Source organism: Athene cunicularia (genome assembly GCF_003259725.1).
Source record: "Athene cunicularia isolate RWA chromosome 1 unlocalized genomic scaffold, athCun1 chr1_part2, whole genome shotgun sequence".
In the NCBI taxonomy this organism is placed as follows: Eukaryota; Metazoa; Chordata; class Aves; order Strigiformes; family Strigidae; genus Athene; species Athene cunicularia.
In genome coordinates this window covers 70438182-70455255 of record NW_020799092.1, presented here as the reverse complement: position 1 = coordinate 70455255, position 17074 = coordinate 70438182, and the positions used below count along the sequence as shown (strand labels likewise).

The window sequence follows — 17074 nt, the reverse complement described above, 5'->3', positions numbered from 1 at the left end:
AGAAATTGCTGAATGAAGTCATTACTCCAATTAACATTTATGCTCCTAATGTTAACAGTGTACTTTTAAAAGGAACCAGTAGCATAGATATTTCTCCTTAAACCATCTAATAGTCTGGTGTGGGTACTGGTTTTAATTGCCCTTTGGTTATCTATTTAGACAAGTGTACTAAGGGTGATTGCATTGTAAATCAGATATCCCAAGAAGGTCGTTAATGAGCTAATGAATGATAGATGTTTGCAGTGATGAATGGCACAGCTGATAATGCTTATTTAGCCAAGTGGTGTACTTAAGTGTTCTGTGTTGAGTATGAAAAGAATTGACCATTCACCAGTAACTAGGTAATAATGTATTAGCTATTACTCAGTCTGCTCCATGGCTTTATCTTCCAGTTCCCAGGATTAGCCCCGTCCTCTGTGCACTACATCCCTAAGCTGTTTCTATGATTTGTAACTCACAGAACTGTAGTTTGGAGCCCTGCATCTCTGTTTGACTTTGTTTATATATTTCTTGTCTCCCTTAGTATAAATCATAACGACAGCTTAATTGCTTTATATTTCTGAAACAGTTTGAAATGTGAAGTGTTGCATAAGTGTTCAAGGGTTTTATTGCTTTGTGATTCTTCCCAACCATTTTCTTTCCAGAATGAAAATTAAAGAAAAATTATTTGCCATTTACATGACTAAATATGGTGAATCCTGTCATAAGTAATCACTCAAGGATCTCCAAACAACCCCCTTTGTTTCACAGAATTGCACTTTTTAAATGTTTGAACTTTGCATCTCCTTCATAATACAGGAAACCCATTACCTTCACTGGAAATACTTGATTTATGTTCATACAAATGAAGAATCAGATCTTTGATATCTGTGGCGGGTAGACAGTAGTTTCATGATGGAATAAAGGTCCTGGAAAATACAGGTGTTCTGTAAAGGTTCTGATATAATTAAAACATTGGGCCGTTTGATACACTTGGAATTTGAGATTGTGACTTCTTTATTTCACAGGAGGAACGTGTAACATTGTAACAGTCTTTAGAGCACAGTGTTATTGCAGATTGGAAGAGTCCTTGGTTCACAGATGCATATTTTACCTAGAGAATTTACATATACCAAACTTTTTTTTTTTTTTTTTTTTTTTTTTTTTCATAGAGCAATGTTGACTGGAGACTAACCCTCTAGCTTTTCCTTAGGACCTGGTCAGTGCTTAGCATTTACCAGAGAATTTTTATCAGGTGCAGTGTTCAAAAAATAAAGTCACACAGAGACAGATGTTTGTGCATTTAATTCCCTTTGTTGCTTCCACTGGCTCACAGGGCAGAGTCAAGAGGTATCCATGAAAAAGTAGAAAAGTCTTTTACCCTGGAACAGGATTTTAGGATCAGAAATGAAGCGGGCAGGCAAAACAAGGACAGCCAACAAAAAGTACCCTGGAGCAACACAGTGTGTCAATGAAAAAGAGAGAGATAAGAAACACTTGGACAGTTGTGCATGTTGGCTTCAATCTGTAATGTCTGTGCAGACCACACATTAAAAACATTTGGCTGTCCTTGACAGAAAACAAATAAAGACCAGATTTTTCAGCTATTTCTTATTTATTTATTTATTTTGAAATTATTTGAATAGCCAACCTGGTAAATAACAATTCATTTACTATTTTTAATTATTTGTCTAACTGGATTCAGGCAATTATTAGATGTCATCTTAGAGAGACAAAGTGAAAGCTCTTTTTGTCTTTTAACAACCACTTTTTCTGCCATTGATCAGCTGCATCTACAGCTCTCACTGTTGTAAATTCCATTTCTGTTGTATCTTTCTAGCATAAATTAGGAGCAAAATTCAGACCATCAGCTCCAATAACACTTAATTCAGTCAGCATTGACAGCTGCTGCATTTCTCCAGTTCCGTGCATTCAGAGACCTCCATGGCCTTGGGACCAAAGTCTCTATTTGGGCCTAAATACTGTCATAGTCGAGAAATGAGTGGGAAGCAACTATATCCCACACACTTCCACAGTCCTATTCATGCCCAGAGAATGTATAATACAAGTTGGACACATGGCAAAATGCCCAGGCCCTCAAGGTGGTGATAATACTTTCTAGGTAGCATCATGGCCACTTTCATGGTAGTCTCATGGCTGAAGAACAGAGACAGTGGAAGATCTCATCTTGCACTCTCGGAGAGTGCCCTAGCTACTGGATGAAGGTGACTCTCCCTTCCTTCTTTTGGAAGAATGACACTGTGAAGCTTATAATTTATGGGACCTGAAGAAGAGCACGCCAGAAGTAGCCTGATTATATAGTTTAGGGCGAGAAGACTCATCCGGTGGCCAAGTTCATTCATCAAGACTATCTCCCTCCTCTGTTCTTCTACTAACATGTAACAAACTCACCCCTGGAAATACCAATTACATCATTCCCAATATCTGTTAGTTTGTTTCTAATTTGAATTGTTCTGAATGACTCAAAACCAATTAGTTGTTAAACCTTTTTTGTTTCTCCTGGCTGAAAGTTGTGTTACAACACTTGTAGGTTGTGGGGTTTTAGGACAGATTTTTAGGACTAGGGATTGCCTCATCATGCATCTTTATGTAGTAACTGAGCCCTGGAGGAGGTAAAATTCCTTGTTATAGCACAAGAATTCATTGGTTGTAAAGTTAGGGATTAAAATTCCCATGATAAAAATAAATCTCTATATCTCTGTCATATCAGGACCAAGGTGGTAGACAGCAAATTGAGTAGAAAAATACCATGTTAAAAAGAAGTATCATACTAGCTTTAAGGGAAAACAGGAACACAGTATCTCCATTAAGTGTTGTGTTATTGCTTAGTGTTTAGGATTTATAATACTGAATTACCTTAAAAAACCCTGATGATTTACATTAATGTGACAAAATAATAATCTTCTGTTGATGAAAACAGAATTTATATAGGGTTTTTTTCTCTGGGTTTTTTTGGAAGTTTCTGGTTTTATTTTCTTTACCTAGAAGTACTAAGAGACTCTACAAAGTATTTTTATTTATTCTGACAACTCCTTCAGGGAAGAAACAATAGAGAAATCTGATTTATTCACATTGTGCAAGATGACTATCCAGGACAATCTACAGATGCCTCTTTAGGCCCATAAGGCAAGGATTCCCTATGTACCTCTCCAATTGGCAAGATAACTTTCTCTGGTAGCAGTTGGAGGAAGTTGGAGATGACAGGTTTCCAACTACAACCCAGAGAAAATGCCACTGTGAAATTGTATAAGGTGTCTATAAATGCAGCTTTCAAAATAAGCCTCAAAAAAAGAGAGGAAACACAGTACTGATCAAACCAGGGGTGGGGGCATTAATCCAGCATCTTGTCTCAGGCAAAAGAGAGATCAGGCAATTCTCAGGACTATAAAGACCACTACAGTATTCATTTTTGAGTAAACTTCACCCGATCCGTGTTCCTCTACACACAGCATTTCTAGATAGATCTGTGGCAACTATGGATTGATTCAACGTGCAGGTAATCTCTCAGAAATTTCTGGCATAATTGTATGCTCTTGAAACTTATTCCCGTTTTTAACTCAAAACCTAATCTAAAAAACTTCAGAAGTTCTACAGTTTAATTGATTTTGAATGCAGGTGCTTCCTCTCACTGACCTTCAATTTTATGTAAATTTTGTATTTATTTACTTTTATCATATCTTTTCATTTTTGCCACCTTATTACATAGATACATTTGGTTTGTACAACTGAAATACATTTGATTTTTATTATAGGAAGTTTATAATCTTATTTGATTTTCTCAGAACATCTTTTATTTATATAGTTTTTTTCCCTTAAAAAAAGTCTGGGCCAAGACTGTATGCAATAAAGTTCTTAAACAGATTATTAAACATTTGCATTACACATCATTCTGTTCCTTCCTTAATCTGCCTTCCAGTTTACGGTTCGAGATTTTCTTATTATTTAGCAGAAGGAAGCTGCTACTGTACAGTGAGCTGTCTGAAGATATGCCGGTATCTTTCTAGAAAGGATAGTTATTTTACAACCTGATGGTTCCCTGGTTTGAATTTATCAATAATAAATTTCATCTAACATGATGCCTTCCCATACACTTTTTTTTTTTAATCCTTTTGAAGCTTCAAAAATATCCGCTTCGGTGGTCCAGATTAACTCAATAAAATTTTGTCTAGAAATGCTCTTAGTCTTTTTTCTTATTTCCTTTCCAGATCATTTGCAAATGTGTAAAACCATGTAGGCACTACTGTCAGAAGGGAGGGACACTGCTGCAAGTTGTTGTCTAATAGGGTAAAGGATTTTTACTTCTACAAGAACCTTAGCAATAATGTATGAATTATACAAAATCAGAGTTCAAGGGAATTAGGCAATCTCATAGTCTGTTAAGCCTAAATCCTTAAATGACGGCAGAAAGATCTTGGTTATTAAAGGTCTGGATCATATCATCTATCATTAACCATCTAAAAGGTGTCTGGAGCTTCTTGTCATCAACCAAAACCATGTACACTTCCAGAAGTCAATCCATCCCAGGGCAGATGGGCAGACAGAGCTGTTTACTTTAAACTAGACATCTAACTTCTAAGAAAAAAAAAAGTGAAATGAGTTAAAAACCTACTCTCTCATGTCATTTAGGGATCAGACACAACAACAAGTGACTACTCAAGGGCTGGATCCAGACAACAACAGCTAGCTCATAACAAAAAAGATGTATGTGCTGTGGAAAATATCTCAGTATCTGTGCTTAGCTGTAGCAAAGAATATACTGTTTAGGAACCGAACTATGTCTTTTTTATGGGAAAGCAGAGGTTTCAGATTGTACTACTGCCTTTTAGAAGATGAGGTCAGGTGACAGAATTGCTTTAAAATGTGCACAAATATAATAAATAGTTACTAATGTGTTTATCAAGTTCTATTGCTGCACAGTCTTTTTCCAATATCCTACATTCACACCACTGTGATTCTTGCTTGTGAAGTCCAAATGCCCTTTTGTATTAATTATTAATTCCTGTCCCTTTGTCCATGATTTTCTTTAAATAAGTAGGAGTATCCTTTTAAAGAGCTCTATCTAGATTTTTCACTTCTGGTATGCTGTGCTTAGTATAAGATCAAAACATGGAAGCTAAAGGGCACTTCATATTTGCTGGTAGTTGGGAGATCTGTGATGATGTGCAGTGCATGCGGCACACTGCTGCATCTGATAAGCAGTCATCTCTCTTCTAGGGCATTATCTAAAATTGATTTGTTCTGCTTCTCAGAGAGAAATACAAACTTGAAGAATATTTGGGAGAAATAAGGTCAGGACCTTAATCTCTGAGGAATCTGAAAGCAAGACAGTTTCCTCTCTATAGCCACCTCTACCTGGTCTTAAAACAGGATGGTTTATAGTTACTTTATCTGAAATGTATTTATAACTTCGACCCATGGGATTCCCAGGTCTGATGGGAGAACTGTTATTTCCCAACTGTGTGAGATCTAGCACTCAGGAGGGTTGTATCTGTTCATATGGTTTGGTCCTGGTAGGAATTAAAGGGATGGTGGAAAGAGTTCCGTCAGTATCTGATTCTGTAATGGTGAAATTCCTCTTTCTACTTGCACTCTTACACAGAATTTTTAGGGATTCATCCTGCAAATGTGCCTAAATTTGTAGATGGGCTACTGCAAATAGCTAAATTATTAATTTAAAAAAATCTAATTAATGCAAAAAAAAAAAAAAAAAAAAAAAAAAAAAAAAAAAGGGATACTTTAGTTAAAAGAAGAAGCGGCTATGTAAAATGGAACTATGGAAACAGATGAAGAAAACTCAGGAGTCTGAACTCTCTGAAATACACTAAAGCATGAAGTGACATTTCTCAGGAAAATACGTTTTTTAAATGAAAATTAACTTTGCATGCCTTCATTTTGGGGTCTTCAAATTTTCTGAAAATAAGAATTTTTTTAGTCATCCCCTATGCAGATCTTATGTACTCTTACCAATACCGTAAGGTTATAAAAAACTGATTTGCTACTGATATTTATATTGAAAAACACCAGTTAAATAATTGAAACAAACTCATATAACCTTACTTTTACAGTCTTCCCCAGTCTGTCTTGAAAAGAGAGATTCTTATTAGGGGTAGTTGTGGTCTGAAAGTAAGAGAAGACCAGGTCTGTCATGTTGGAAGGTTTGACAGCCTGTCTGTCTCTATTCCTGTATTTGTGAATTTAGAAATTTCTTCTGCTATTGCATTCACGGGGGGCCAGAACACTCGGGCAAAAATTCACAGCTATAATTAGTGATTTAATTTTAATGTAGATGAATAGACAATCCTGAAGCCAGCTATTAAAATGTCATTAGTTGACACAGAAGTTAGCATATCAGCCCAACGTCTGTTAACAGAAGCTGCAGAGACCAACCCAAATGAGAATTCTGCCTGGGGAGGAGTCGCAGCAACACAAGGCATCAAAAATCTCCCTGCCTCTGGGAAACAGCTGGACAGCCCCTGCCAGAAAATGCTCAAGTGTTTGTTGGGAAGGCACAGGCAATACCTGTGACCCCTCTGTTCTAGCAGAACCCTGTGATCTCTGGAAAATATTACTTTTGAGTAACTTTCGCCATAGCTAAAGCCTGGTACAGTTAGAAAATAGCAAGGGTGAAAAACAGACTTTATAACAAGTAGCCCTGAGGATATCTATATCCAACAAGTATGGAATTAGTTCTGTATATCATGTGTAACTCATTCTGACAGCACTCCCAAAGTAAATAAATTTTAATTTGTATTTTTAATTCAGACGTTAATGTAATAGCAAGGCTCAGAGAACTAGGCAATCTGGATTCAAAGGCTTAGTTAGAAAAAGAAGGGCAAAGACTTCTCTGGGATCTTCAGTTTCTGACTGAAAGTAGAGAAACTAAAAGGAGCAGTAAATATCTTAGTAAAAGTATAACTCTGCTTGTAAATATTTGAGAGAACACAATAGAAGAGCTCTTGTTGAAAAACATCATCACAAATCTATATTTAATAATTTTTTTTCCTCCAAATCCTGAGAGATCTTACCTGCAACCTCTCCTGGCCTCTCTGCCATCTCAATCGCACAAGACCATGCATAAAAATAATACCAATGTAAATCTAAAATCTAAAGGCTTTAGAAGGCTTCATTTTTTAATTGCACTTACTTTGGCACCACACTGAGTTTTGCAACTTTGATCCATTAAGCAGTATTGCAAAACCATCATGAAAATGTATGAACCCAAGAACAATCTACTCACCCAATCTCACAGCAATGATTAAAAAAGCCCTAATTATGCTACAGTCACCCGTCAAAATAAATTACTCACTCAGGGTGAGTGGGTGAAGTTTGCTAAGCTTCCTTAAGGAGGTGGTAATTGTCTTGATTTTTGTTAAAATACATCACTAATTTTTTCCTCTTTGAGAATTTTTTAAGATGGTTGTAAGGATTTTGAGAGGGAGCTTTTTCAGTTTTAAAATATTCTGTACTAGTGTGTTTGTACTGCAGAACATATTTCATGACATAAAAAAGAATGAAATGTACAGGTGACCAGCAATGTTAGAATAAAATAATTTTGCAAGAAGACGCCAGGTGATTGGATATACTTCCACGGTAAAGTGATGTGTGGATCTGACAGCAAAGTGAAGTGAGAGCATGGTGACACCACTTGATTGGTTCCTGGAGGTCTACACAGAGTTCAGGAGGTCCATGGAGACCTTTAGGCATTCTTCCTGTCTTCAAAATCCACTGCACACAATACCAAATCCTTCAGAGATGTCTGAGAACCATTCACCTGGGCTGTTTTGGCTGTGAAAATTGAATGCAAAGTTTGAAAGACAACAATCACGTATGATCTTACACTTCTGGTTATGCTGCCACTGTGTGGGGCCTGTCCAGAGCAACACCAAAACCAAAGACTTCCTTTCCTGCTCTCTTCTGGAGGTTGCCAGAAACCTACACTTAAATTTGCATCTGAAGAATGCTCAATGCATGGACTCCCAGCTGCAGCAGACTTGAGCCTGACATGGCAGGGCTTGCAGGCTGTGGGCCACAACAGATGGAGATTTTGGGTTTAGATCTCTTTTCATTGTTGCTTCCAAAATTGTTACTTTTACTACCATTTAGCTGATGTTCAAACACCTGCATTATAGAACAGAATCATAAAATAGTTTTGTTGGAAGGGACCTTAAAGGTCATCTAGTCCACCCCCCCCTGCAATGAGCAGGGACATCTTTAACTAGATCAGGTTGCTCAGAGCCCCATCCAACCTGACCTTGAATGTTTCCAGGGATGGGGCACCTACCACCTCCCTGGGCAAGCTGTTCCAGTGTTTCACCCCCCTCATTGTAAAAAATTTCTTCCCTATATCTAGTCCAAATCTGCCCTCTTTTCATTTAAAACCATTACCCCTTGTCCTATCACAACAGACCCTGCTAAAAAGTTTCTCCCCATCTTCCTTATGAGCCCCCTGTAGGTATTGAAATGCTTCAATAAGGTCTTCCTGGAGACTTCTCCAGGCTGAACAACCTGAACTCTCTCAGCCTGTCCTCATTGGAAAAGTTTTCCATCCCTCTGACCATTTCTGTGGCCCTCCTCTGGATCTGCTCCAACATGTCCATGTCTTCCCTGTGCTGAGGCCCCAGAGCTGGACACAGCACTGCAGGTGGGATCTCACAAGAGCAGAGCAGAGGGGGAGAATCACCTCCCTCGACCTGCTGACCACACTTCTCTTGATGCAGCCCAGGATATGGTTGGCATTCTGGGCTGCAAGTGCACACTGCTGGCTCATGTCCAGCTTTTTATCCACCAGTGCCCCCATGTCCTTCTCTGCAGGGCTTCTCTCAATCCCTTCATCCCCCAGCCTGTATTGATACTGGGGGTTGCCCCGACCCAGGTGCAGGACCTTGCACTTGGCCTTGTTGAACCTCATGAGGTTCACGTGGTCCCACTTCTCAAGCTTGTCCAGATCCCTCTGGATGACATCCCATCCCTCAGATGTGTCCACCACACCACTCAGCTTGGTGTCATCTGCAACTTGCTGAGGGTGCACTCGATCCCACTGTCTGTGTCATTGATGAAGATATTAAACAGTACTGGTCCCAGTATGGATTCCTGAGGGACACCACTCGTCACCGATCTCCATCTGGACATTGATTATAAACAGACATAGATTATAAACAGATGCTTCTTGATACATGTGATAGACCTCCAGTCATAAACAAATGCAGCTATCACCTTTGGATCAAATAATAAAATATTTGAATGAGATAATAAAATCTTCACTTTTTTTTCACATTATTATTTTAATTAAAAATTAAGCTAATTTGTTCCCACCAAAAACTCTGTATACCATTGCAGTGTGTTATTTTTCTATATTTATTTGGTTTTGAGCTGTTAAAATACCGAACGTAACCCTTATATCCAGACAACAATTAGACTTCAGAGTGCTTTCCCCTTAATTTATTATCACTAGCGAGTGACCACAAAAGCAATATGTCGAGATTTAACATTCATCATAACATTTGCAGTTATTCCTCTAATAACTGAAAAATAAGGTTTGTCTTTCGTTTCCTAGAGTTGTGGCTGACTCACACAATTTTGAATGATACTTCAGCAATTCAAAGTTTTATAAACAGTACAGACAGCAATCTAAATAAGGGTGCTGAATAAGCAGAAGCAAGGGTGTATTTGTACCAGCATATTGTTTCATCCCACTCTAAAAATAAGTGTGAAAAAGAACGTGTATCTCATTGTGGGCTCAGAATCTGAGTCATGCCATAGTTGGAAGTATTTATATTAAAAGCTTTTGGCTCTGGCACACCTCTCATTTTCTGTCTGATTGTTCATTCTTACTATAATTTCCTAATTTCTCAGCACTACTTTTAACTTTTCATAATACTTACATTTTTATACTAGACTTTTTCATTTCTAAGATGTTACTGGTGGAGCTTCGGGAGCCAAGGACTCTCCCAGTTGTGCAAGTTTTAATCGTTGCCGGGATCAGGGACCACGTGGCCGTTGCCCCTTCCCCACCTGCGCTGGTTGGGCTGGAAGTTAGACACAGACCCCGGCTAAAATAACAAGAGATTTAATACAACAGAGTGATAGAACAATCTGAATAACAACAGTATCAATGGTAACAACAATAAACAGCAATAACAGTGAACAAGACAAACGATATAGAGAGAGAAATACCGCTAGCTGGTTTACGGAAAGCAAAATTCCCTCCCGTACCCACCAAGGAGCAAGGAAAAGGTTCCGCCCCCGGACCTGACGTCAGCATGGTATGAATAACCCGGCTGGAGATCCCTTCCCCCTCTCTCTCTCTGCTGGGGAAAACTTTACTCTATCCTGGCTGAACCAGGACACCAGTGACAGCCCCCTTCTGCACAGTCTGATGGTTCAGGTTGGCCAGTGCTGGGAGCTAAGGGAATAAATAGGTCCTCTTGCACAGCCAGGGATGCAGACCTGGCAAAAAGCCCTTTCTCTCCCTTCCCCATGCAGAAGGATGGAACATGGAGATGTCAGCTCTATGCTGCTTTTTGGGTGCTTTCTTTGAAGAAGGGGAGGCAGGATGGGGGGACTGATGGTGAAGGTGCTCAGCAAGGCCAGGTGGATGAAAGTGAATGTAAGTCATTCCCTGCAATGTAGAGCAAAATGGAGCACATCATGGGAAAGGCATTTATAACTATGTCCAGGATCACTGGGTGTCAAGCGCATCGGTATAGTGACCGTCAGTAGAACTGAGTCTTGTTATCATTTCAATGTGATGATTCTTCTGCTTCTTTACTATGACCCAAATGCTTTGTCTTTTTTTTTCTTCCATAAGGGCTTACCTTTTCTCAGGAAGCAAGTTAGATCTATTGCTTCATCATCAAGCACTTCATCGATAAAGTCTTATTGCTTCCTGACATAGGTGAGCTCAGGTTAAGAAAAAAAAATAGCTGCTTTGTCCTCTTCGTTTTCTCCTTTTTGTGCTTCTACTGACTTTCTGACTTTCTGATGTGGTCTCCGTCATCAGGACTAACCTCCCCAGTAATTTTTTCTGACTCCCTCTTTGCACAATTAGGTAGACCTTTTCATACAGTTAGGAGTGCCAAGGAATACTCGGTAATTCTAACTGTGCTGTGGCTTCCAAGGCATTCTGGCAGCAGAGTCAAACGAGTTGGGTTAGACCATCTCCAGTGTTCAGTTGTACTCAGAAACAGGTTGGAAGTACTGAGACAATCAGGCACAGCAGCAAGATGGATTAAGCAGTGGTAGCCTCTCCACAATCAAATACGTGTTCTGCGCTGCCTGTGTGCATGAAGGCTTTTAGTCAGGCCTTAGCTTAAATTCTGCTGGCTTAAACTGACCTCTTGACTTTGTTCTGGGGTGGCAGAGGAGTATGCACACATTTTTTAAATACGACAAGGAGGCACCTGAGTAAGAAGCAGCTGCACAATGTCCAAGGGAAACTGTAGCCTCATGCTCTGTCTCTACTACTGCCCCTTGGTAGATGTTAAGGCAAAAAATGTAAGAACAGGGAAGGCATGCAGAGATACATTCTGCACTCCACTGATCTGTATTGTATGGAACTCTTGATTCAGAATTTGTACTTTTATATTTAATAAGCTTTCATAGGTTTTTTGGTCTTTGTATAATTTCTTTTTGACTGTATTTATGATACTGTCAGCATCTGACAGTGAATGCCACTATTCTCTTTTGCTGTGTGAAAAAAACCCACTTCTTTTGCTTGTTTTAAACCCGCTAATTTCATTGGGCATCCTCTTGTTCTCATGTGGTGAGAAGCCAAGCATCCATTCATTTATTTTCTAGGCACTTTCCCAGGGTTCTTCTGATTTTATACATATCTGCCATATCCCCCCTCAGTTGTCCCCTTTCCAAGTTAAAAACTCCAAATCACTTTAAGCAGTTCCAAGCTTTAATTGCCTTTCTTTAGATCCCCCATGTAATTTTTGAGAGGCAAGTACCAGAACAGCAGTCAGTATAAAAAAGGAGAGTACAGTGTGGTTTTGTATACTGCTATAAAGGTGTTTTCTGTTTTGTGCTCCATTCCTTTTTTTAAAGGTCCTAACTACTGCATATTTTGACTGTCAGTAAGCATGGGATTTATGCTTTCTTTTAGCAAGATTTTTTTTTTTATTAATTCCTTTTTTAAAATGAAACAATAGAAATTATTTATTTGGTGTGCTTTTTGTACTTCAAGGAAGTTCAACTTCAGGGCCTTTTGATTAGTGTTTCAGCAGTAACATCTTGAACCAGCCCTGTCCTTTGCTCAGGCAAGATGAAAGAGATGTTGTTCTCAGATATTTTCCAAACATTATTGCGACAAAAGTTATGATGTTTAAACATTTAGTCTTTGCATTATGCCTAGATATGACAACTGCTGAGGCTTTATGAGTCTCCCATTAGATCTAATGCTAATTTCTAAGGCTTAGGCAAGGAATTTCAAGACACTGAGAACCTTCTGGATAGAAGATACAGTTTACATTGATTTTAATTCTTTAATGCTCCTTCATTAAAATCCTATATACGGATCTTCTCATCATTTTTATGATACACTGATTAGATAGATACACGCATAGCAAATAATAATGCAAAACACTTTTAAATCAAAGGTTACTGGATTATAAAGCATATAGTATGTTATGTTAGAGGACAGAAGCTGGAAATTATACTGTATTTTCAGTTTGAGACTGGAAGAGTGGAATCCTCCTTGGTTCTTAAATATGCATTTCTGTTTATTATATTTTTACATATGTCATATTCATAGAAATGTTTTTGCTATGACTTTTGCGTCTGTCTCTCACTAACTAATGCATTCAGTCAGCTGAAGTTAAAAAGTGTTTAATATCCAAAAATAGAATGAACATGTCCTTCATTTAAAGCACATCTTCTAATCAGGATATTAGCATTACTGTTAATTACCACTGCACTTAATTTTGTAGGACAATGGCAAAACTAAGGACAATAAGCCAAGGTACTGCACTTTCAGTTTCACAGTTTGTATCACACTGGTCCTAGGACCCTGGGATTGTGCTGATATTTATGAAATCAGTGGAAATTGGTACATACAAGTTTTGTGAAGTTTATGGCATCTGTGGGCACTGATTAACTTTCAGAGTGGTAAAATGGCTTAGGTCAGGGAGGAATTTTTTTAATTGAGGAATCCTTTTTTCAAAATGTTTAATATTTCAGTCATGCAATCTTGCTGACAAAGGTAACATGCTCTTAAGGAAATACAGAAGTAGATTTCCAACTGAGCGCCACTTTCAAGACTGCCATTTTTCAGGTACTCTGAAAATACCTTGCACTGTCAAAGCTTAGAAGTTTGACTGTGACCAGATCTGATTTTGACATATTTTGGAGGTACAGTTTTGTGAGTGGATCAGTGTAGATTTCCTTTTGCCCCTTAGACTACAAATCCTGCTTCCCTGCTAGAAATCTGGGAGTCAGAGAGACCTCCTGCAGACTGTGGGAGGGCAGGTCAGAGCCAGCCATCCAAAGGCACGACTCATTGCCTTACTAGCATTGGGGCTCTCTGTTAAACCTCCTGCCATCTCAAAATCAGAAGAAAATCTTCAGTGAGTCAATTTTTTTCTGTGCCATCCCTAAGCCCATAGTATTATTATTGGTCCGTTTAACACAGTAAATTTTTCTAGTGTATTACAATTACAGAAACATCTGTTATGAATATCATTTTGCTAAACCACTGCAAAAATTCATAGACTATTCAGTAGTTGCAAGACTGCTCAATTACTTACCTGTATTGAGGTGGTTTTGTGGCTGAACATTGCAATTCATTGGAAACACACAGCAATACTAGTACCAGAAATCATTTTTACTCTGCCTGCAAAATGCATCTTAAGATGGTTGACTGCAGATATAACATATTTCTTTCTCTATGTAACACTCATATGTGGATTAAATAATTTTGACCAGTTGCTAGTATTATTTGATCACACAGAAAACCTAATTATGGGATAAGAATTAAAAAATGGTTGCATGTCTACAAATATCTTCAGCAACTTAATATCGTTACACAGGGTTTTTTTCTTTGGAAAAGTTTCTCAGAGCTGGACAGTATTTTTAAATTCCCATACTAACTGCTGAAAATCTACTTGTAAAGCAATGTGTTCAATGCCCTTCAATGCAACTTGCTGATGAAAAAAAAAGATAACTCTGCATAAATAGCATATTTTTATCTTTATGTTATATATTACTCTTTATATTCACTTCCTTGAGAGGAAGAGCTAGAGAGGACTTGCTATTTTGTTAATATCATTCAATTATTTTAATATTTCATTTTTAACCATATTTTTGAAGACAAATTTAATGTATCAGTAAGAAACCAGTTTTGAAAGCAGATGTTCTAGAAATGCAAACATACAGATATTGATAGATAAGATCAGACCATGGTCCATCTAATCTAATAATCCTTTTGACAGAAAGTAGATGATTCAGAGGAAGTTGCCAGAAATTTCATGAGAGACAAAGAGAGAGTAATCTGTCAGCCACCTTAAGTCTTCTCAGAATTCCTTAGTGCTTTGAGATAATTTTAAAACCTAAAGCATAAGGTTTCAGCTTTCTTTGAGAATATATCAGCATTAACTATTACAAATCTGGAGCTCATGAATAGCAAAAATTGGACCAATGTGAAAAATGGGATGCTAGCATTGCTGAAAACTACAAAACTCTGAATCGTTGAACAGTTATTGACTTCCTAAACGGGTGGGAGAATGTGGGGCATGAAAATTACATAACATAGCAAGTAGCCAATACTTCTATGGTCTTTTTGACCCTTCAGAAACTTTTGTATTGTGGCATAAATGTTACACAGCTAACTTATCCTAACTAACAGTTTGAAATAAAAAAACCCCAGCTCTGGTGTGGTGCGTATTTGTCAGGTATGAAAACAATTTGAACTAATCTTTATATTAGCTCATGAATCAGATCCTACTTCACATGATTCCATAAATCTAAAACAAAAGAAGAAGCAGCAGCATATGTATTTCTGCAACTTTCTGTGTTTCTTTTCTTTCCAGACAACTATTACGGCACTCCAAAGCCACCAGCAGAACCAGCTCCATTGCTGTTAAATGTAACAGACCAGATCCTCCCAGGTGCCACTCCCGGGGCTGAAGGCAAACGTAAAAGGAATAAGTCTGTGAGCAATATGGAAAAGACAGGTATTGAACCACCAGAGGAAGAAGAAGAAGAAAGACCTGTGGTCAATGGAAATGATGTGACAGTAACACCAGGTCTGTTCTTCCTTGTTTCTTTGCAATGCATTTCTGTTATTCAGAGTCCCTAGTTACCTCCTTCTAAAGTGAGAATATGCATGTTCAGGTAAAGATGTTCTTGCAAGATGGAAAGCCAGGAATCCTGAATAACAGGATTTCTCTGAAGCCTAAAACAAATTACTTAACCTCCATTTTGGGGAGTCATCTCACTTACCTACCCTAAAGATACCTGTCTCTGAACAAGTGCCTTTTAACCCTTTTTATAGACCAAAGAGAAAAATACCTACTTAGTGAATACAGTTCATGTGACCAGTTTGAGATTTCTGGGTTAGGAAATCAATCATAAGTGCCTATTTCTCTCCACTGACTATAGAGGGAGTCTAGACAACTGTAATTTGGTCAAATGAATTTAGTCTCTGTTTCAGGCCTCCTTGTTTTCAAACGATGATACTCGCTGCATTATGAAGTGAAATTTTGTAAATTGTTACACAATCTTAGCAATATTGTGGAAGACTGAAGTTGTCACCATATTAACGAATTTGTGGCAGGGACGATGAAACTTAGCTGGCAATGCTATCAGGAAGGACCTTTTTCCGCAATGTTTCAGAGCCTGCATAAAGCTGATAAAGGTTTCAGATGTCTAGTCCTAAAAGGCAGCTGTTGTTTTACCCTTGGATCATAGTTCTTCAGAAAAAAGGGCCTCAAGATACTGACTGGTATCCTGAGAGGGAGCACCCCAGTCTTTTTCCAAGCAGGTAATCAGTTTCCCCATCAGTATTTCAGCAAGTCATCATTTTACAGTACTTAATCATTTTTATTCTGAAATACCATTTAAGGAATTTTTGTTGTTGTTGTTGTTCAAGCAGGAGATTAAAGAATTCAGACTTTTATATCGCTCTGAGAAATAACTCTCCAAAGCCTTTTTGGTGAATTTAGAAATTCTGAAACAAATTATTGAAGTAGAAGTCTGTAGTGACAATCATATAGATGAGAAAATAAAATGGAATATTGCAAGTTCTCTAAATGTATTGGTTAATGTGAAACAAAAAAACATTATCCAATCTTCTAAGCACTATAAAAAAGATATTAATACTGCAGATTCTATATATACTTTTTTTCTCCTACTGTGTTAGAAAGTATATCAAACTGAATATCTTCCCATCAAGGATGTATTTGCCACATGCTTTTCTGTAGTGTTGTCTAATGTTACATGTAAGGGCAAATCAACCCCCTGTGCAGAACCCATTCCTGTGTTTATTGGGGGTGGCAGGGAGCAGTGAGTTGAGAGTGGTTCACACTCTCCCCTCTTAGCTTGCCAGAGGACTGTAGCATCAGTCCCTGACCATTGCCATCACATACTGTGTGAGCCTTGCTCATCCCTTCTGCACAACGTTGCATCTGTCAGCAATGCTCTGTAGCTTAGTGCCTTTCCTACACAGCTAAGCAGGAAAGGATGAAGCCCAGAAATCCTTACATAAAACATCAGCACTGGCTCTGTTGCCAGGATACTTCCACAGTGAAAAAGGCAAAGGCAGGATTTGGTCTCTGATGTGTATTGTAGAAATCATTAGAAAGATCATTCTTTGCAGTTATTTGAAATGTGCCACATAATGGACCATTGCTGAGGAGCAATTTCCAGGGCAGTATGTTTCAGCTCGAACTGGATCAAGAGGCAGTGTTTACCTGCTTTTCTCCTTGCATTGTACACCCATCACTTGCTTCTCCCAGGCAAATTCTGTGTGAATGATGACTAGGCAGCACCCCAGAAACAGGCACTGGCATGTGCTGTGTTACAAACTGAAATACATGAGCATCAGTGTAAGACAGCCCCCTTCTCCCCCCGCCCCCCC

At 38.4% G+C, this 17074-nt stretch overlaps 1 protein-coding gene across 13 annotated transcripts in view; it reads left to right on the top strand.

Annotated features, from left to right (window-relative positions):
• Positions 1 to 17074, top strand: part of MAGI2 (membrane associated guanylate kinase, WW and PDZ domain containing 2) — a 532719-nt gene that overhangs the window by 263364 nt on the left and 252281 nt on the right. For all 13 annotated transcript variants that reach the window (XM_026868178.1, XM_026868173.1, XM_026868180.1 and 10 more), the window contains one exon: positions 15027 to 15242. In XM_026868178.1, coding sequence (XP_026723979.1) covers positions 15027 to 15242 — 216 coding nt within the window. The remainder of the gene's footprint in view (positions 1 to 15026; positions 15243 to 17074) is intronic.